General features: G+C 42.7%; 1 protein-coding gene across 2 annotated transcripts in view; it reads left to right on the top strand.

Moving 5' to 3' along the window:
- The window catches only part of ABCA5 (ATP binding cassette subfamily A member 5), a 1,411,043-nt gene that overhangs the window by 562,190 nt on the left and 826,800 nt on the right, over positions 1-22,053 (top strand). For both annotated transcript variants that reach the window (XM_086930971.1, XM_086930972.1), the window contains exon 13: positions 3,609-3,784. In XM_086930971.1, the coding sequence (XP_086787097.1) occupies positions 3,609-3,784 (176 nt within the window). The remainder of the gene's footprint in view (positions 1-3,608; positions 3,785-22,053) is intronic.

The following is a 22,053-nucleotide window of genomic DNA, read 5'->3' as shown; positions in this document are numbered from 1 at the left end:
GAGATCCTGCGCTTATCAAGGTCATGCGTGCTAGGTATAAAAAGTCCCTCGATAATCGCAAGAGAGAGGTAAAGAAAAGTGTCTGGGAGTCTCTGCTAGATCCTGAAACATTGAGAAATAGCTCCAAGTTTTGGGATATTATAAATAAACCCTTATTTGATCACCCAAGAAATTCCACTGTGGGTACTAATATCCCAGAGGAAGAGTGGGTTAATCATTTTAGTTCTATTTTTAAAAATAACTGAATACATTCCGGTTAAATCTAAAGAAAATTTGTTGCTCTTCTCAACAAACGAGGTTGCAAAGGGAATCGAAGGGCTGACCAGTAATAAGGCCCCAGGACCGGATGGTCTTCCACCGGACCTTTTTAAATCCTGTATATCACTATGGGCACCAGTTCTTACAGCCGTACTTAATGCGGATGTGGCTTGTGGCTGCCCAAAGTCATGGGGGGTATCTACCATCGTGCCCGTGTTCAAAAAAGGTGACCATCATAGCCCCCTCTGCTATAGACCAATATCTTTAATCAACTCTGTTGCTAAAGTAGTGGGGGGAGTAATTCTAAATAGACTGGTCACATGGTCAGATGAAAATAACATAATATCCCCAATCCAAAACGGATTCAGGCCCGGCCATTCTACGATTACCCAAAGCCTACATTTATACCTAATTATAGGGAAGTATACCAAGGCCCGACAAGGAACAATTCACATGGCGAAAATGGGCGTGGAGCAGAATCTAATTAATCTGTTAGAAGATATGCATTCCGATACGAGAGCAAACGTCAGGTACACACAAGATTTGAATGTGACAAAAGACTTTGGAGTGTAGCGGGGAGTACGACAAGGATGCATTCTGGCCCGTTCCTTTTTAATTTATATATAAACGAATTGGAGGAGCACCTTTTAAGTACAAATGCAGACTATCCTTACATTGGATGAAAGGGACTGCCGGTTCTGCTATATGCGGATGACGCAGTCCTTCTATCCAGAACTGCTAATGGTCTCCAAACCTTATTACATTCTTTTTTCACTTTTATGAAATCCAGAGATTTGAGTATAAATAACTCTAAATCTTTCGTAATGAAGGTTGGCCAGGGTAACAAAAAGCCAAATCGTTTAAACGTTAACGGAGTATCAATCCCTGTAACAAATACATTCCCCTATCTTGGAGTCCTGTTCGACCATCAATTGAACTGGGGACCCGTAATACAAAAAAAAAAGGGAGAGGTTATCAGGGCAAATGCGGCAATATTTGATTTCTTAAGAAAAATGGGAAATAGCCCAGTTGCTGCATTACTCCAACTTTACCAGGCCAAGAGTGTTACTACTGCATGGTATGGCAGCGAGATATGGGGATACGCCCCACTAGGAGCCCTAGAGATAGTTGCAAATAATTTCCTCAAGCAGTTACTAAGAGTCCCTAAGGGAACAGCAAATTTTTCTGTACATGAAGAGCTGGGTATCCCATTTTTATGTGATAAAATGGCAGTAAACCCTCTAGTATGTTGGCTAAACTGCTGGCTAAATGACGAAATACCACTCACTCAGCTCATATTGAGAGAAGCGTTAACATGGGAAAATAGGCTGAAGGTTCCTTGGATAAAGTATCTGAGTAATTGCTTTACTGATATAGGGCGACCTGAACGTTTTCTAACACCAAACTCCATTACGAAATTGGATGTTATTTTTGTGAAGAAGGCTTTTATCTCTTCCAGATACCTAGCCAGGGAGACTGGTGAAATGAGGAAAGGTAGTGTACGAAATCATGCGCTAATAAAAACAACTTTGCTCATGGAACCGTACCTATTATGGCCAATGTCAAGTTATGACAGTTTTTTGTTGACAAGGTTCAGGCTAGATTTATTCCATTTACTTCTGGCTGTGTCTAAGGGATCTCATCGTGGGCAAGTGTTACCGGCTTGCGGCTGCGACGAAAAGTCTCCGCAAGACCTGGCACACTATTTATTTTTTTGTCCCTTTTATAATATACCAAGGAGGCTATATTTAAAACCTTGCCTTAAAAAACTGAACTTTTCTCAATTCAGACCAGCACTTTACTATCTCCAGCTGCTAAGTTGTGACTGTACCCTGTTTGTATGTAGTTTTTTAAAACTGGCAATCAAATTTAGGAAAAGTATGGAAGGATAATAGCATTGTTAATCAAAAAGATAAATTTGTTATGCCCTTGGAACATCTTTATTTAATAATCTGAACGTTTAATATGCCTGTAACTTTTTGTGAGTGTTCCTTTGTTAAGTCATTTTTAATTGTTTTTTTAATGCTAATATGAGCTAATATGTGTATAGTGTGTAATGCTTTTATGGTTGTCACCTTAAACAACCGAATAAAGTTTTCTTGACTTGACTTGACTTGACATGGTAAAATCACCTTAGAACACACCACAATTCCTAAACTGAGTATGGTACCATCAACAAATGATTTATAATGTAACTAAAGTCCTAAAACCTTTTATTAACTGCAATGCTTTTTAATGAGTTGCTATCATGTATATTGGTCCCAAGATGGCTGCCAACACTTTTTGGATGAAGTGCTGACAGCCAATCAGATCTCACGATGAGATGTGTGGTTAGCCCATATATATACATTTTTTCACATTTGATTTTCTCAACAACTACTGGAGGGATTTACACCATTTAAACAAAATGGCGATCTGAGAATCAGACTCTACCATTTTGCCAAATTTCTTGTAATTCCGTACAGCCGTTCAGGCTGTAGCCGTGTCTAATCGTCATATGGAAAATAACATGGGGAAAACACATTTTGGGACCCCCCTATTTTCTCAGCCCCCACTTGACGAATCCCCCCAAAACTTTCAGGGAAGGAGCGGAGCGGGCCATCTTCTTTGAGAAATTCACGAAGATTCATCATCCGGCGCCAAGGTTTTTCCCAATAGAATGTTGCGGATTTCAGATTGAAAACTAGGTCCTAACTATAACTACCTACTGGCGACCGCCAGTAGGATATATATATATATATACACACACACACTCTGTACTGATACATAACGGGTACCCATGTTGTAATGTCCAATATTACGTTTGAGAGGTTATGATGACATCATAAATGACAAGGCCAAAAGGCTTTATAAATGTCATCAGAAACCTGATATGCTATTTATCCATTATGTATGTTGTATATTGCTCTTTTATTTTTTGCTTAGTAAGCTTAAATAAGCTCTTTTCTTCAAAGTGCACCTCACAATGGAACTTAAAAAACACCCAAAGATGTCATATGTTTGAGTGCTTTGGTTGCTCAAAACGTGATGGTATGAAAACTCATGCGCTCCATTATATCTCCATTATTTCATGAAATAGAACACAGCAGGTACACACAACAATGTAGAATAAGAATTTTAAAGATGATTTTGAGTTTGTTTGCTTCACAGTTGACAACAGACCAGTTGCAAACTGATTCCATGTACTCTAGTTTGATTACTAATGATTACTATCGAACTTAATTAAATAAAAAAATAAATGTTGTTTATAACTGTCTATTTTGTAACTGTATCTTTGTGCCTCAAATAATAAATAAACGGTATTGCATTGGAGCAATTGTTCATCAAAAATGTCTTTTTTGTTGCCTCAGGAGTTGCCTCAATTTTTGGGCACAAAGTCTCTGAGTTTGAAGAGATGGTAGAAGTGAGAAAGATGACTGGTATCTGTCCACAGACAGATATACTATTTGATGTTCTCACAGTGGAAGAGAATCTTTCTGTTTTTGCTTCGGTTAAGGGAATAGACCACAGATACATTCAACAAGAGGTAAGTGATTGGAAAAATAATTACTGTAAACTCTGTGTTCCAAGTATTCTTAATACAGCAGAACAAAAGTCTCAGCTGAGGACCCATTCTCGGAAAGCACCCAGAGAAAGCAGACAATGTTTACAATTTTCTTGCAGGCTTTTAAAAGTGACTTTGTCAAACGTAATAAATTAATGTATTTTATGCAATGGAAACACTTGCCCTGGAATATAGTTTTACAGCTATAGATGTTATTTGTTTATTGAGCTCTCACCAAAGCTCCATAGAAACCTTCAACCATCAGTAAATTAAAAAAGTTAATCAAACTAGGTGATTCTTCAAAACCGAACAGAAAGTAGACCGTGTATGAACAATGCAGGCAAAGAGTGGGACACAATTCCAAACTTTAAGAGCCAGAAAAGAGAGAATGACAATGGAAAAAAGGCACAAGATTCAGCGAGGCAATTGAAGACGACATTGAGCTGAAATTTGTGATATGAATATGAAAAAGAGAAGTGAAATAGAATCGGGGAGTAAGAGTTTTAGTCAAAAGAGAAACAGCAAAGAGAAAAATGCATGCAGTGTGATTACATTTGAACGGGAGCAGGATAACAGAGTTAAGAATCCATGAAAACAGCAGAGACCTACTGGAGTGAGGAACAATAAATGTGGATTTTAAACTCTGTCTATAACTTATCCTTTCTTTATTGTTGTGGCCCAGTTCCTTTTGTATTAGTCATTTTCAAGAAGTGCATGATGAATTCTTTCTCACGTGCCAGAAATAAAATAGAAAGAGACATTGTATATGATGATATAATGCAGTTGATAAAAGTACCAGTTTCAATGGCAGACCCCTAAACGAAGGTACTACTGCATGCCAGTCTGTGCCCGTCCCTCTTCAGTCATCAAAAGTGACCATTTAAAAGGTAGTGCTGCTTTGTCAATGGATGCATTCCCTGACATGGATTAGCTTTTAAAAAACATGCAGACTGCTGAGTGTCTCACCATCAAGGAGTAGGGTGCTGGTGTCCCATTCTGGGGTTGATCAGACTCTGACTAAATCTTTGTAGAAAGTTCTAGGCAGATTCCTTGAACTCATGTTAGTGCTTAGGTATTAACCGTTTTGTAAGATAACAATTTTAATGCTAAAACTCTCTATAAGTGCCCTATCACCTGCATGGCAGAAGTTGCTCCCATGTAGAATGTGGTCCCGTCTAAAACATTTAAAAAGGATATTTCCCTTTGTCTTCCGATCCATGAAGTTGTTTGCCCATTTGACATGTAGCTGTAAAAGAGGCCCTCTTCTTCATCTCATGGAAAGCTCAACAATTGCTTTAGAGTCTAAGAGTAAAATAACTATAGCTGGAAAAAAATATATAACTTGATAATAAATTCACTCAGTAGTGTTGCAGCAGGTAATGAAGTTGGTGAATTGCATGTGAAAGTGTTACGATTTCTGTAACTGTTCAGAATACTTCCAGAGTATTGTAATCTCTAGAATCTCTGGTAGTGCATACTTAGCCAATATACCAACATTAGACCGATAACCCGGTGCTCATAACACGTGAACCACCTGGGCATTGCATGAGGATGGTGTGCCCTGGGCAACACACTGGACTGGCCAGAATACTTTTTATCAGTAGTTTTCAAACCTCCTTGAATAGACATACTCAAGAATAAACACTAAGAATATATATGTCTGACTTTTAATAAAATAAAAATCCAATACAAGTGAATATAATGTGTATAGTTGTAACTAAAACAAACAGAATAGTGACAACAATAACAGATGTTATACCTGGCATGGTATCCTTTGACGTTTCGCCTTCTGACCTCCTGTTTTGCTGACTTCATTTTTGCTGGCTTTAGGATTCTGGGCACTTAACACTGTTAAACAGGGCTAAAGTGCATATGCTTAAAACATGGTAACATTGGCTTATCCACAATTGGCATATTTAATTTACTTATAAGTCTCTCGGAAAGTGCACTATATGTGCCAAGGGCCTGCACATTAAATGCTACTAGTGGGCCTGCAGCACTGATTGTGTCACCCACTGCAGTTGCACTTTAAACATGGCTCAGGCCTGCCACCGCAGAGCCTGTGTATTCAGTGTAAACATAACGTAGGCAGCCATGTGGGCAGTGTGCTGTGTATTTAAAAGGTAGGGCATGTACTTTTGAGTTTTAGATGTCCTTGTAGTGAAAAACTGCTAAATTAATGTTTCACTACTGCAAATCCTATCTCTCCAATGGTTTGCCTCAAAACACCTTTTAAGTGTAATTTCCGGTTGGGAAAGATGTAGATTTGGAGTTTGGTGCCACAACTTATGGTGAAGTCGGATTTTAAATTGTAAGTCTGAAAAGGCCGCTTTTAGAAAGTTGATGTTTTCTTACTTTAACAATGCGGTGTCTTTGGCCGTCTCGGAATACATGTCAGGGTTGGGGGACAGCTGTGATTTGTGCATTTCCTTTAGACAGTCACACCCAAAGGGAGCTGGGGTATGATATTTGCATCCAGATGGCCCATCACCAGTCTGATTGATCTTCCTGAGGTAGATTGGGAGGGAGGAGCTGACACTTGCACCTGAATAGGTTTGTGACTGTCCATGCACAACAAGCTGCATACCCACTGTAGTAAATCTGGCGCCAGGGCAGGAAAGGCAGGGACCTTGTGATCTTCAAAGGCCTCTTAAAAGTCTCACCCACTTATACCCAGTTCTGCCTTTTAAGTACTGGACCCCTGACACCACTAAATCAGAACTTTGCTGGAACCAAGGACATCCTGCCTGCAGCAGGAGGGACTGCCACTTTGCTAATTCCTTTGCTGTGTTGGCCAGTTGTCTGCTGAGTGCTGTGCTGTAGGAAGGACTGTCACTTTGCTGCCTGCTGTGCTTTGTATGCCTGCTGCCCGCTGCTTCTTGCCTGGGAGTGAGAAGGACTTGCTGGCTTGCCCCCTGTTTTTGAAATCTCAGGACCATCAAATACTTCTTTCAACTTTGCTTCAGCTTCTGGACTCTGCCATCTGTGAGCCCCCCCTTGCCTTAGATGCCCCTCCAACACTGGACCTCGGAAGTGGGTTTTTCAGCCATTCTGCTCCAAAATCGATGCATCGTCATCTCTGCGCCGATTGGATCCGAAGCAGATCCCTTTTAGGCTCGCAGACGAAGCGGGACCCAACTGCGACGCTCGACTTAGATGCATCGAGCTGACTGAGTGAATTGGAACTGACTCATTGACGAAAACACTTTCTCCATCCAAGGTACTTTTTCAATGGGCACTGCATGGGTCCTGTAGCTGGCCTTTCCTCCATTGCGGTTGGCCTAAACTTTGGATCTACCCAGGTCTAGTGCAACATCAAGTAAACTTTTAACGCTCCTGACTTCTAAGCACTGTTTTTAAAATCTTTAAAAATTGATATCTCAACTTCTACTGATAGAATTTTTGTCTTTTTGGTCTTGTTTTACCCATACAAAATTCTATATTTTCTAAACTGGTGTGGAGTTTTTTGTGTGTGTTTTTTTTCACCTTGTTACTGTAATTAAAGTGTGCGCAAATACTTTTCACATTGCCTCTGAAGTTAAGCCTGAGGTAGATACCAGAGGGTGACTACAGGTTAATTTAGGTTGTGTATCTGACTTATCTTGACTAGGATTGTGGTTCCTACTGGGAGAGGGTGCATGCCTTTGCCAACTAGAGACCCACTTTCTAAGAACAGCTAATAAACAGAATGTTATGAAAATTGCAACATCATAACTACATTTTAGATTTTACCTGCTTTTCTTCTCTAGCCCCTCCTTCTTACCTCTAACTAGGTTAATCTTAGCACTAAAAGGAGGCTGCGTGCGTTTATGAAGTGGCCTTGCTATCACCTGCATACCTTAGTGTTAGAATTGGCGCAGGTATACCCTTGTGTCAAACAGGGACCCTCTCCTCTAGTCAGGGCAAAGGACTACTCCTAGAAATAACCCCTGCTCAGGCGGCGTGGCGCGAGCAGACAAGGCTAATCCCCAGAGCATATATGGTTAAGCTTTTGCAGTAATACACCCAGTAATTTATCAACCCACCACACAGAGACACAAGGCTGTTTTTTTATAAAAATATACTCTTTATATACCAATTTCAAGCATACTTGAGAATACAGGCTTAACGGTTCAAAAATGGTTCCAGTTACTTTAGAGGTTATGCCACAATACTCAAGGCAATGTTCAGTACTATTTTGCAAGGCCTTTCACTGCTGTGCACTTCGTAGCGCTGTTGTACGCTTCGTGGGGTTTGGAAAACGGAAGGCCCGCCCGAATCTCACGCTCCTCGCGGTACGATGCGTACGGCGCTGATGATAATACAGGATTACAAGGCGTAGCGCCTCGGTGCGGCTCGTACCTTGAGGACAAAGAGCGGCTTCCCAAGCAGTACGCACCTCGCAGACACGGCAGTCCGGGGCGTGGCGTACAAGGCCGGCGTACCAAGTGTTTATTTAACGAGCCGGCTGTGCGAGTCGAATGCTTTAGTGAGACTCGCACAGTTCGCAGCAGAAAGTACCTGTTTCTTGGTGGAAATCGAAGCGGACGGTGCGGTGTCGATCCAGAAGTCTCACGTCGCGGAGCTCTCTCGGGCGGTGCGAGCTACGGCTCGAGGCTCAATAATCCCGCACGTGGAGGCGGCGATGCGTTGTGTAGACAGGCTTTTCTGTGCAGCATACGTGTTGACCCTGGAGAGGGGAGGCGCTAGAGTGTGATGCGGGCGGCAGAACGATCAACGGCACAACGTACCCAGCCGCAGTACACACAGCAGCTGTTCACATACAGAAGCGGTGCGCTTTTCAAACAGGACGTGGCATAGGGGGAAGCGAACTCCAGGCGATGTCCGGCTTTGCGGTGCGACCACTACTCGGGGGCAGATAGCTGCGGCGCTTGGACCGGCCGGGTCCCTCCTTACCTTGTGAGCTACGGCTCGATGTCACAGCAGTCACGGTGCTCGGGCCAGGTGGGGCTGGTCCTTACTTTGCGAGCTGTGGCTCGGCGGGCAGAAGTCTCGTTGTTCGGTGGGATGAAGGTGCTTGAGTTCTTTTGTCATATGGTTATTACGTTTCCATAGGTTGTGTTAAGTTAGCATGTGCTTGTTAAAAGTTTAAACGCCATCTTTTCTTTCTGCTTCGGTTTGCACACGACACCTAATTGTTATTTCAGCTTTTAACCTAGAAGAAAGATTTGATTTACTTCAGAATAATATATTATTACACTGATATCAGTCGTGCCTGGAACATTTGGAACAACTGTCTGCACACTGAGAGCTGCAAACTCTAACACAAGGTTATTGTAGGCCTGATCCTCACACTACGTTAGTCATAACACAAATAATGTTTGTGCCAACTTTGGGCTTTACGTGAGTTCAAGATACAGTTACAGGAAATTCTAAACACACTTGATGCTGGACATGCTGAGAGCTGGTAGCTGTTGATGTGATCTCCTACTACTGAGAATTTGAGGTATGGGTTCGCCCAGCTAAAGCCCAAATGAGACCTTCTTAGATATAATATAATATGCTAATTAGGGTGTGCGAAATATAGGTGATACAGAATTCTATAGATTTTGCATCATAATATGTTATCACAGTTTGCTTACTATGGATTAGTGACTATGCTGCTGACTTTGTTTTTTATAATATGTATGTTGGTATTATACAAGATACTGCGTTTGAGAATGTTGCATTGAAAAAATAAACATTTCAAACTTGCACGTGTTCTCATTGCCTCCCAGTTTCGGTTTGGAATGATAATATAACGAAAGAGTGTTCATGTGTTCCACGATACCTGAGGTATTCTAAGTTCATGTTCTGGATTGTCTAAGACATCGGGAAGTATTTACTGCCGATGAGATACTGTAGCTAGCCTGGTAAGGGGATTTCTGAAACATAGGTGAGTTTTGGGTCACCCTGACTCACCCAGGTTCTAGGTCTCTGAGCACAGTTCTGTGAGAGAACGGAAACCCTGCGACATGGCGCCCATACGTTGGTTGGCCCTATAACATGACACTCGAGTAGTATATCATTCAAACCTTAACGCCTACATTCCCGTTTCCGGAAAACGGCAGTGTCGGAAAAACCTACCTATTTTTGAAATAGGTTGTTTTCAAGCTTGAATCTATCTAAAACGGTTTCCTTGAATTACTACCCAGTTGTGCTACAAAGTATACTTTGTTTTTTCTAATTCCTGTGCTAACATGGCTCAGCCTGTGGACATCCCCCAGCATAGTCGCATTGCGGTGCGTGACCATTTGCGGATATATGATGTCCCTTTAGATGGCTTGGCTGTGGTTATGGTGGTGAGCGCGGAACATGCTTACCCATACGAACTGTTTTATTCGTGGGTGACATTTCCGGCGGTGGACGCTAATTCTGGTGTGTTCCACACATACACTGCCTCGGCTGTACCGGCGGCGTACGCTCCGTACAGGGCACTGGAAGTTCCTATTGACGCTTGGCAGCATGGAGTTTGGTTTGGTGGCGCCCTACCGCACGCTTTAACCGCTCCGAGGTTAGGTCCTTTGTCCATTCCGGGCACTGCTTGGCCTGCTTTGGGTGGTTTTACTCCTCACCCTCAACGTGCCACTTGTAACGTGGCTGATCTGCGGCGGCTTCATGAAGTCGCGGTGGGAGTAATTAGAGCGCTTGTTCATTACATTGGCCGTAATGTTCAGGAAGCGGCCCCTAGAGGCGCACAGCTTCGAGCAGAACATGCTGGTCTGAAAATCAACCCGGTCATGGTTAATTCCGTGATGGGTAAAAAGCCCTTAGAAAAGGACGATTTTCCGTTCTGGCTTGCTGAGAAATTCGGCCAGCTGGAAGCTGTGTTTCCTAATACGAGTCCGGGTGATAAGCACCGGATTCTTACACTGAGTTTACCGAAGGATCTGGCTCCTGACCTTGCTGACTGTGAAACCTGGGGAAAAACTTTTGCAGCGGTCTATTCGAGGTGCTATGGCTCCCCGTCTGTGACCAACCTAGGTGGGGTCCTTAAACGTGTTCAGGATGAACATGGACCGGAGGCGGCTGTTGAATTGGGCATGCGCCTGTGTGGCTCTTTTGAAGTGGTTTGCGGTGTGATCCTTGAGAATGTCAAGGGTGATGCAGTGAACTTTCAAGTTGCTAACGCGTTAGCGTTGGTTCCCGAGCCCGATAGACCCCGACAGTTAGCAAAGATTATTGTGCATGCTTACGCAATGGTGGGCCGCAATGCAAAGGGGGTTAAGACTTTTTCTGAAAAGGAAAAGAAACAGCCCCAGAGTCAGACATCGGAAACTGGTGGTCAACAAAAGTCCAAGAAACAAAATTGGCCTAAAAAACAGAATCAGGGTAAGCAACAACAACAACAAACACAGGTTTCTACTCCTGCGTCTCCATTGCCTGCGCAGTCGGATCGTGTTTATGATTTGCGCGACCGCGCGATGATTAAGTCGCCTGAGAGATTTCAGGCTTCTGAACAACGCTCTCCTCGTTCCTTTCAGGACTCATCGGCTCCGTCAACCGGTGGTGGAGGGGGCGGCAGGGGCCGGGGTGGCCAGCAAGGACGTGGTCAGCCCCGCCCGCGTTCCAGTGGAGATCAGCAGGAAGGCTCTACGCCCAAGAGACCTCAGTTTACTACGAAGAAAGTCGCTGCCCTGACCGCGCATCGTTATGCCCCAGATAGTGAGAACGCGGCTTCGGAATCTGACGTGGGCTCTGACCTTGCTGGACAGCGCTGCAGAGATTACCATAGTGAGAGAGGCCCTCCGTCCACTGTTGAAGGTGACAGCGACTGAAACTTTTGTTGTGATTGAAACTGCAGATACGCATGTTGCTCCCCCTGAAAGACTTTTTGAAATTGTCCTGTTAATTGAAGGTGACATGCAGCGAACTGTAAGAGGGGTATTTTGGGAAAATCTATCGTCTACGTATGACATTTTGCTTTCGGAGGCTGACTGGCCCCCACCTTTTGTTCTCGCAGCTCCGCGAGGGGAGGAGGCAATCCTCCCCAGCTTCGCGCACACGGTGCAGAGAGTGGAGGCGCTGCATTTTGCAGAAGAGTGGGCTCTGGCGCTTGCGCCGGCTGTGTACCGCAATCAGTGTGGCTGGGATAAATTGTCACCAAGCCATGAGATTCCTTTACGGTCACAGCCACAGCCTCAACCCCAATATCCCATACGGCGTGAGGCGAAAGCTTCAGTCGCAGCTATCCTTGAACAATTGGAATATCAAGGTGTAATTGAAATGTGTGTGTCACCGATGAATAACCCACTTTTTACTGTGAACAAACCGGACGGATCATATCGTTTGGTTTTGGATTATAGGCATTTGAACTCGCATTGCCGTAACTATGCAGTACAGAATACGCACGGCTCTGCGTTAGTGAATAGTCTTGAGCGCAAACGGTTCAAAACCACGCTTGACATTTCCAATGGTTTTTATGCACATAGATTAGATGGTCTAAGTTCCCAATGGACCAGTTTTACGTGCGGCGGAGTGCAAAAAATGTTTAAACGACTCCCAATGGGCTACAAGAACAGTCCGGGAGTTTTTTCCGCGCGCATAGTCTCTCTTTTAGAGAGCTTCGACCCAGTTGCTTGTTCGTATGTGGATGACATTTATCTCACAGACGACGATCTTTGGGAGCATCTGTGTCGAGTAAATAGCATAATTTGTAACTTTGCTGATGTAGGTTACAAGTTTAACTTTGCAAAGTCGCACATTGCAGAGTACACAGTGTTGTTTCTGGGTTACGAGCTTAACCATGAAGGGAAGGGTTTAGCACCCCATTTCCTGGAGAAATGTGCACAATTGTGCTCTCCGACAACACTGAAAAAATTACAATCTCTTCTGGGTTTTCTGAATTTCGGGAGGACTTACATTCCGGAATATGCCCAGCGTATCAAGCCTTTGTATGCTTTGATACAACCATCTTTTTCCAAATCATGCTGGCTGCCTGAGCATTCAGCCATTCTGCAGTCTTTGCAGGCTGATTTGCTCGCTTCTGAATACTTACAGACTCGTGATAACCAGACCAACCTGGTGATAAGAATTATCCCTGGGGCGGTGGGTTTCACATACCTGACTTTTAATGAAGGAGATACAGTACCTATTGCTTACAAGTCTCACTTGTACACTTCGGCTGAATTGCGTTTTTCCACTGTGGAGAAAGTTTTAACGGCTGTGCAGATGGCAATTCTTAAGGAACGTGCCCTGTCACAGGGAAAGCGCCTGTTGGTTGTTACCCCGTGCCCTGCCTTAGAGGCGGTTACGAAAGCCAGTGTACCTAATTCCAAAGCTTTGCACCCTCGGTGGATTCAATGGGCTGCATCCTTGGCATCCCAGGATGTCACGTTTATTTTTGACGCCACTTTACGGTCGCAGGAGTATTTACAGTATGAATTTGTTCATCCTGCTCCTTTAGCGATGCGGCCGTTGGAGGATTTCCATTGCATCATTTACACTGATGGTTCGGCGCAGGTTGCGCATGGCTCTAAACATGCCTACGTTTCCGCTTGCGCCATTGTGGTCGGTGCCATGGTGAACGATGAGTTCAAGTCCAGTGTCGTGCACACGCAGACGCTTGGAGACTGCACCGCACAATTGGCAGAGCTTCGTGCTCTGATGCTTGCATTGGAGTACGCAGATCCAAGTGTGACGACTTTAATCGTAAGCGATTCTTACTACTGTGTCCAGTCTTACAATGAAAACTTGTTCTTTTGGATTCAGAATGATTTTCGTGATTCCAAAGGTAGCACAATAAAACATAAAACAATCTGGGTCCGAGTGGCGGAACTTAAGGAAAAGCTGCCACTCGTGTTTGTAATTCATACTCTCGGTCATCAGCGCGTGGGGGTCCACGCTGTTGGCAACTCGCTTGCTGATGAAGCAGCGAAGTCAGCGGTATCAAAATACTTAGTTGCAGCAGTCACGAGGTCCAAAAGCAAAATCGATGATGACATCTTGGCAGCTGTAGCTGCAACGGAGAAGGGAAGTAAATATCCTGCGGGATTCCCTTCTAAATACACATACCACTTAAGTCCCGATAAGGTTCCTTATGTGAAAATCCCTGAAGTTGGCGAGCGTTTAGTTCCCAACTCGGATCGCAGAGCGGCTTTGATTACAGCGGCGCATGAAGGTGTGGCGTCTGCGCATGCGGGCGTCTCGGCCACTGTAACTCAGCTACAACAGAGATTCTGGTGGCGGGGTCTGTACAAACAGACGCGTGAATATGTTCTTCAATGTGACATTTGCCAGCAGATTAAGCCTTCTACTGCTACGCGTCCGCCTCAGACACAGTTGTACATCTCTAATAAACCACTTGGTTGCGTTTATTTGGATCACTGCGGTCCTTTTTCTTCTGATACTGCGTTCAAATACATCTTAGTAGCAGTTGATTCATGCACACGCTTTGTATGGGTATGGCCGCATCGAAGCGCTGATTCGCGGACTGTCATTAAGGATTTGCGTGTCTTTGTGGGAATTTTTGCCTGTGGTACTTTCCATTCGGACCAAGGACCGGCTTTTGCCTCTAAGGCATACAAGGCTGCTATGGTTTCGTTGGGAGTCCAAGTCAAGTTTTCAAGCCCCTACAGACCCGAGGGTAATAGTGTAGTAGAACGAATGAACCGCGACTTAAAGCAATCTTTGACAGCCCGAGTTATAGGCACTGGTAGAAACTGGCTAGCCCACCTCATAGGCGTGCAGCGTGCGCTTAATAATCTCCCTAGAAGGTCTCTGGGTGGGCGGACCCCATACGAAATGCTCTTTGGTATCAAGATGTATGTACCTGACCTTGATGGGCCGGACTACAAGGCCCAGGCCGGGGCCTTTGACGTAGATGAACATTGCAATGTTTTACAGAATCTACAAAAGACCAGAGACAGTCTTGCAAAGGAACATTTGCCCTCCACATCGGATGATGCGTTGCAGATCCCGGTAGTTGGCTGGCTACCCCAAGTTGGAGAACTGGTTCGAGAGAAGATCGATAACAAAAAAGAGTTTGGTCCCTCATATCGAGCACCAGTCCGAGTACTTGGAGTGAAGGGCACAAGAACAGTCATTTTACCACCACTTCCAGGTCGTAAGGAAAACAGATTTATTTCTATTGACAATGTCAAGACACACAGGGTGGCCGATTCTTCATAGCATGACACCGGCTGTATCCTGTCCTTCCATGGTGAGGCACTCTGTGCTGGCTATTACATCTGGTGCAGAACAGGAGGTGTCCGTTGAGATGCCTGCCCTATCCAGTCCTTTATTAAATACTATTCCTGATACTAACATTGATGAGCTAACCTACACTTATCCTGCTGATTTATCGATGCCTGATTTGCAGACCCGTTTGGCAGGCCAGTCCAGATTCTCTTTTGACTCTGTTTCGGAAACATCAAAAAAACCCACAAACATTGCAAGATATGCCACGTTGTTCAAAAAACATTTTTTAATTCCGCCTTGGACATACATTTGGTTGATCCTATTTTCATTCTATCTTTTTATGTCAATTGGTTTTGTGTTTTATTTTTTCCGCCTGATCGATGGTCACTACGTTAAAGAAAGAACAGGAATTCGGTACCTTAATGGAACATTGAACCCTCTCTCCTCTTCACATTCTGCGCTCAGACAGAAACGAAACTTAAAAGCAGTTAACAATACAGCATGGCCTGTCCTTGACGGGATTGTGTGGGATGCGGTTAGGTTTCAGATACATGGGCCTACTGAAGTGATTAATGTTCCAAATGTGCTTAGAGTAAACATGGGAGATGTGATTAAACAAAATGTACGTTCTGATGATTGGGATATTCAGGCCGTAGAAGCATTATTCTCTGATTTAAAGTATTATGCTGCCTTCGATGCTGAGGATCTGTATACTGATTCTATTAATTATGGTGATTTGTTTTGTTTTCAACACTATGGTAATCATTTTTTACATAAGACAAATTCCAGGAGGGTTGCTGTGAATTATACACAATGGGAACATTGCCCTGCTCCATTCAGTGGCAGTTCCAATACATTTCTGAAAAAATATACATATTTTACAGACTTTGATCAGTCTAATCCCAAGTCATTTTATTTTAAAATGACACAAAAGCCCATTTCCAAAGTTAGACTTACCGATACAAAATTGCTGTATTCGAAGTCCTTTTTAGACAGGTTGGCTGTAGATGGCTACGAGTTCTGGAAAGGAACAATTGACCTTAAATCGGTTTGGGGTACCAAAGATTGGCAGGTACAAGGCACCGAGGCTTTGCACCGTGCATGTCTCATCCCGAATCACATGTTGTTTTTAAATTCTACCATTTTCCAGACAACATGCTTTGGATTGGCTACTTCTAAAAAATTAAATACACCAACCATCCCAGATTTAAATGAATATACTGGTTGGGGTAATTTCACTGATTCCTCCATTCAAGAGTTGCAAACTCTTTTGCACAATTCATCCTTTGACATTTCCAGTTTGGATTCCAAGGGTTGGCTGGTATGGCAAAAAAGTGCTGATTCTTGCCAGCGCCGTTTTATGGGTTTGGCTGAGGGATTCACAAAACTCAGGCCCGATCCACGTTTTGAGGGAGACTATTCTGTCACGACTTATTCTGTGGGTAAGCTGTGTCAAAATTGGTTACAACATTCTACTTTAGCTGCAGTTAAACTACATTTGTCTCAATTACATGATAATGTGGATTTAAACGATTTTATAAAAGGCCCTGCTAAAGGTAGATCTAAGCGATTCCTGTATGCAATTTACAATGAAATTTGGAAGGTTAACCAGGTTGAGGCTGCTAAACGCCTAAGGGCTATTGATCAAGCTAATTTGGAAAAAGTGCTTGCAGTGGTTGATAACAGCATTAACACGCTTTCTTCCCGAATTTACACTTTAAATAATATTGTGTCTTCTGTTGTCGACATAGTACATGATGAAGTGTCCGTGTTGTATCATGGTCAAAATCAATTGCGTTCTGTGATGCAGTTTGCATGGACACTACAGACTCTTAAGTCTGGTCGAGTGCCATGGACTTTTTTAAACATCTCATCATTATTTGCCCCTTTTAATTTGACTGAAAAACAGCGCATGTTGTCAATGAGAGATGCTACATTTTCTATGTTACATATTGAAAAATTAGAATCCCTGCCGTTTTCGGTGGCTGAAGTAACTGCAGCAACATGGCTTATTCATGGTGTTATAACGTTACCTTTTGCTTTGTATAAATTTACAAATTGTATGAAATATATTGCCATTGGGCGATATGAACCATTAGGCAGCGCTTTCCTACATGAGACATGGTCTTTACCATACACTTACAGGTGCCTTAAAGATGGGAATGAAGTAAATCTGAATGGTGAAGAATGTACACAGTCCCCTGACCGCTCACTTATTTGCAGACACATCCAGTTTCATGGTTCTTGTAATCAGGACAAACCTAATTTGGCCTGTGTTTTGAAAGGGACCCCAGTTCCTGCAATAGTTCCCACGTTCACGTTGTTGTCCAACGGTAGTTATTTACTTTTAAATAACGAGTTTTGTTGTGGGCTAGAGCCTGGAATAGGATATGTGGTTACCGTGTCTGAAAGGGTCGTTTGCTGCAAGAATGTGTTGTATCCACCCACGCATGGGAATGCAGAAGTTTTAATTTGGCCGAGAATACCAACCTTGAGAGCTGAATTCAATGGTTTAGGCCGTATAAGAGCCCTTTTGTCTCAAAAACAGGTGGCCCTGAGCTCTGCCCGTGAAACTTATGTCCTTCACATAGCACAAACACACGCACAGAAGTACAAGCTCTTTTAAGTACTGATTTGCCGTTTCATTTTTGCGAGCTGGTTCATCAGATCCTTAATGCCTCCTCCACATCCAACCTCGCTCATTTTTTTAAAATGGTTAGCAGTGGTCTTGTGACTACATTTGAAAAAGTATTTGGTATAATCCCTGCGTTCTTCCATTCTATATTCGCTAGTCTGTTTGGCGGATTTCCTGTTTTGCTGGCTTTGGCTGCAGGCGTTCTGGTGATATTTTATTTCATAAAACATGGATGTCCATCCTGCGCTAGGAAACGCACAGCACCTACTGATGCAGTTTCGCAACCGGATGCTTGATTATTATGGATCCCTGCCGCTTGCGACTTTAAGCACGGCTTTTGGATCATCTTTCAGATTTTCCTATTTCACCTGTGTCCAGCCTGTGTTTCATTGCCTGAGCTGTGATTTCGACTGGGCCATTGATTTGTGTCTCTGTTTACCGACTTCTCCTGACGTCAATTTTGATCAGCTGATGTCCCCCGTAGTGGCTCATGAGTTGGTCTGTTCTGGCGAAAGGGTTATGGCTATGGCAGCGATGCATGGACTAATGGGTCAGTGGGACATCTTCGCAGCAGCGCATGACTTTCTGGCACAAAGCGTTCTCGAGAACTCGCTGAGTTGTCCTCTGATGATGCTAGAGGATTCAGTACTGGAGGAGCACGTATGTTCTTTCCCATTGCTTAATTGGATGGCTGAACTGTTTTCGGATGATGACAGTGATTTCATGTTGGAAGCGGTTGCTACATATTTTGCATATTCATTCAACGAGGGATGACTTTGAATACTTCCATCTATATGGCACGTGACTTTTTAGTAATTCTGAATGGTGCCACTTTCAATACGAACATTCGATTTTTTCATATGTTCAAGGCCTGTTTATTATATTTAGGCCTCAAGTTCGACTTTTTATATTTTGTGTGGCCACTATAGGCATTCATACATAGTTTTTGTATTTTTTAAATTTTACATACATTACATGCATTTAGCTTGGCTCAATATCATTGAACTCTGCTTTCAAGTCTTGCCTCTCATAGAGTATTGGCTTATATATTTGTCTTTTGACCGTCCTCGGACCATTGGGGGGGGTGTCATATGGTTATTACGTTTCCATAGGTTGTGTTAAGTTAGCATGTGCTTGTTAAAAGTTTAAACGCCATCTTTTCTTTCTGCTTCGGTTTGCACACGACACCTAATTGTTATTACAGCTTTTAACCTAGAAGAAAGATTTGATTTACTTCAGAATAATATATTATTACACTGATATCAGTCGTGCCTGGAACATTTGGAACAACTGTCTGCACACTGAGAGCTGCAAACTCTAACACAAGGTTATTGTAGGCCTGATCCTCACACTACGTTAGTCATAACACAAATAATGTTTGTGCCAACTTTGGGCTTTACGTGAGTTCAAGATACAGTTACAGGAAATTCTAAACACACTTGATGCTGGACATGCTGAGAGCTGGTAGCTGTTGATGTGATCTCCTACTACTGAGAATTTGAGGTATGGGTTCGCCCAGCTAAAGCCCAAATGAGACCTTCTTAGATATAATATAATATGCTAATTAGGGTGCGCGAAATATAGGTGATACAGAATTCTATAGATTTTGCATCATAATATGTTATCACAGTTTGCTTACTATGGATTAGTGACTATGCTGCTGACTTTGTTTTTTATAATATGTATGTTGGTATTATACAAGATACTGCGTTTGAGAATGTTGCATTGAAAAAATAAACATTTCAAACTTGCACGTGTTCTCATTGCCTCCCAGTTTCGGTTTGGAATGATAATATAACGAAAGAGTGTTCATGTGTTCCACGATACCTGAGGTATTCTAAGTTCATGTTCTGGATTGTCTAAGACATCGGGAAGTATTTACTGCCGATGAGATACTGTAGCTAGCCTGGTAAGGGGATTTCTGAAACATAGGTGAGTTTTGGGTCACCCTGACTCACCCAGGTTCTAGGTCTCTGAGCACAGTTCTGTGAGAGAACGGAAACCCTGCGACATGGCGCCCATACGTTGGTTGGCCCTATAACATGACACTCGAGTAGTATATCATTCAAACCTTAACGCCTACATTCCCGTTTCCGGAAAACGGCGTGTCGGAAAAACCTACCTATTTTTGAAATAGGTTGTTTTCAAGCTTGAATCTATCTAAAACGGTTTCCTTGAATTACTACCCAGTTGTGCTACAAAGTATACTTTGTTTTTTCTAATTCCTGTGCTAACATGGCTCAGCCTGTGGACATCCCCCAGCATAGTCGCATTGCGGTGCGTGACCATTTGCGGATATATGATGTCCCTTTAGATGGCTATAACAGTAGGAGAAATACAGGCAGCTATTAACTCCCTAGCACTGGGAAAAGCCACAGGTGAGGACTCAATCCCCCTAGAACTTTATAAAAGGTGCATGGAGGAATTGATTCCTCTCCTGATGATGGTCATTAAAGCTATTGGTAAAGGGGATCAAGCCCCAAAATCTTGGAACCGTACTCAAATTATATTCTTTCTTAAAAAGGGGAAACCCCCACAAGAGAGAGGGTCTTATAGACCTATATCATTAATTAATGCTGATGCAAAAATATTTGCAAAAATACTAGCAACAAGGCTTGCGTTACTAATGCCACAGATGGTTTCACCATTTCAACACGGGTTTATCCCCAGACGTGATACTACCGTTCACATTAATACTGCTATATCGGCATTTGATGTTGCTAGGACGTGTCCCACCCCACTCGGAATGATTCTTTTAGATGCGGAAAAGGCATTTGATCGAGTGGGGTGGGACTTTCTCTGGGCAGCTTTGGTTGCATTCGGCATAAAAGGTCAATATCTGAAGTGGGTTAAATCCTTATATGACCAACCAAGGGGTAAAGTATGTTATTCAGGACAATGCTCACCTATTTTTCCAATAGAACGTGGCACTCGACAAGGGTGCCCTATGTCTCCTCTGTTATTTGCTCTAGCAATAGAACCTTTCTTGATTGCATTACACAAGCAAGAGATGGTTGTACCGTTTAAAAATGGTCTTAATGCACTAAAAATAACTGCCTACGCAGATGATGTAGCGGTTTTCTCTACGAATGTCCCTGAAGCGATATCAGGTATAGGTATCGAAGCAGATAAATATGGTAGGGCATCAGGGTATAGGTTAAATGTCAGCAAAACGCAAATAATCACAAATTTTACTTCACTAACACCAATAGATGGAATATGTAATGTTGCAACATACCTTGGGGTTAAAATCTCTTCTAATTTAGATTCAATAATTTCACTTAACTATGAATCGTTATTAAAAGAAACTTCTCTTCTTCTCAAAAAATGGCACAAACTTCCAATGGGGATCTTGGGAAGAATCAACTTAATCAAAATGAAGATCTTACCTAGATTTCTATATCTTTTCCGGTCTATACCTTTAAGAGTGTGTAATACTTACTTTAGCAGACTGGAGGGTATTATTAGCAGCTTCATTTGGGGGTATAAGAAAGCACGACGTGCGATATCTCTGCTTAAACTCCCCTATGACCAAGGTGGACTTGGGTTACCAGACTTTAAATTATATTATTGGGCTGCTTTTTTAACTCGTTTTCGCAGCCTACTCATTCCTGATAAATGTCTTTACTTTCATAAACTTATATTAGGGGATGAAGCTACTATGTTCTTTTACAGACTCAACGACCCCAACTACTTTAAACGAGTAAGGTTTAAGACGATTCGAGACACAGCTAATATCTGGCGATCTATCCTTGTCAAGAATAACATCTCCTTATTTCATGCCAAAACACCACTTTGGTATAATCCAGGGCTATCAGGTGTTTTTCATGATTCAGCTACTTCTATGTTCTCGGATAATGGCATAAATAATTTGGGAGACTTGTATGACCATACTGGATTTTCTACTTTTGTAAATCTAAAGATGATGTATAAATTACCAGAAAGGGCTTGGTTTAAATACAATCAGATCAAGGATTACATTATCCGTAGAACAGGCCTTGATAGCATATCTGAATCCGAAATCTGGAACTGTATGTACAGGGAATCTGACAAGGCACTGATCAGCTGCGGCTATAAGACTTTTTCTATCTTACACAAGGATGACATTAGTAAGGTGGCAGAAAAATGGAGTACAAAGTTGGGTGTGAATGTAACACCAACTATGATAACCTCCTCACTAAATAGCCTAAATAATGCAGTTCAATCGGCTAGTCTGAAATTACAGCTGTTTAGGACTCTGTTTCAACTGTATTATTCACCTGATAGGATTCTAAAATGGGCTTCTAATAATGAATCGAACGATTGTAATGCTCGCACAAAATGTCCTAAATGTGCACACAAGGGGGCAAACATTGTTCATATGTTTTTTTCATGCCCCGAGCTATCTATTTTCTGGAAAGATGTAGCTGGTGTTATCTCGACTAAATTGGCTAGGCCAATTATACTCACGCAATTGGATATTTTGATTGGAGTCGTTGGGGTAGACAATAGATCTCGG

This window comes from Lissotriton vulgaris, chromosome 7, assembly GCF_964263255.1.
Source record: "Lissotriton vulgaris chromosome 7, aLisVul1.2, whole genome shotgun sequence".
NCBI classification, from domain to species: domain Eukaryota; kingdom Metazoa; phylum Chordata; class Amphibia; order Caudata; family Salamandridae; genus Lissotriton; species Lissotriton vulgaris.
The sequence above is the reverse complement of the archived record's forward strand: the minus strand, read 5'-3'. Positions and strand labels throughout refer to the sequence as shown.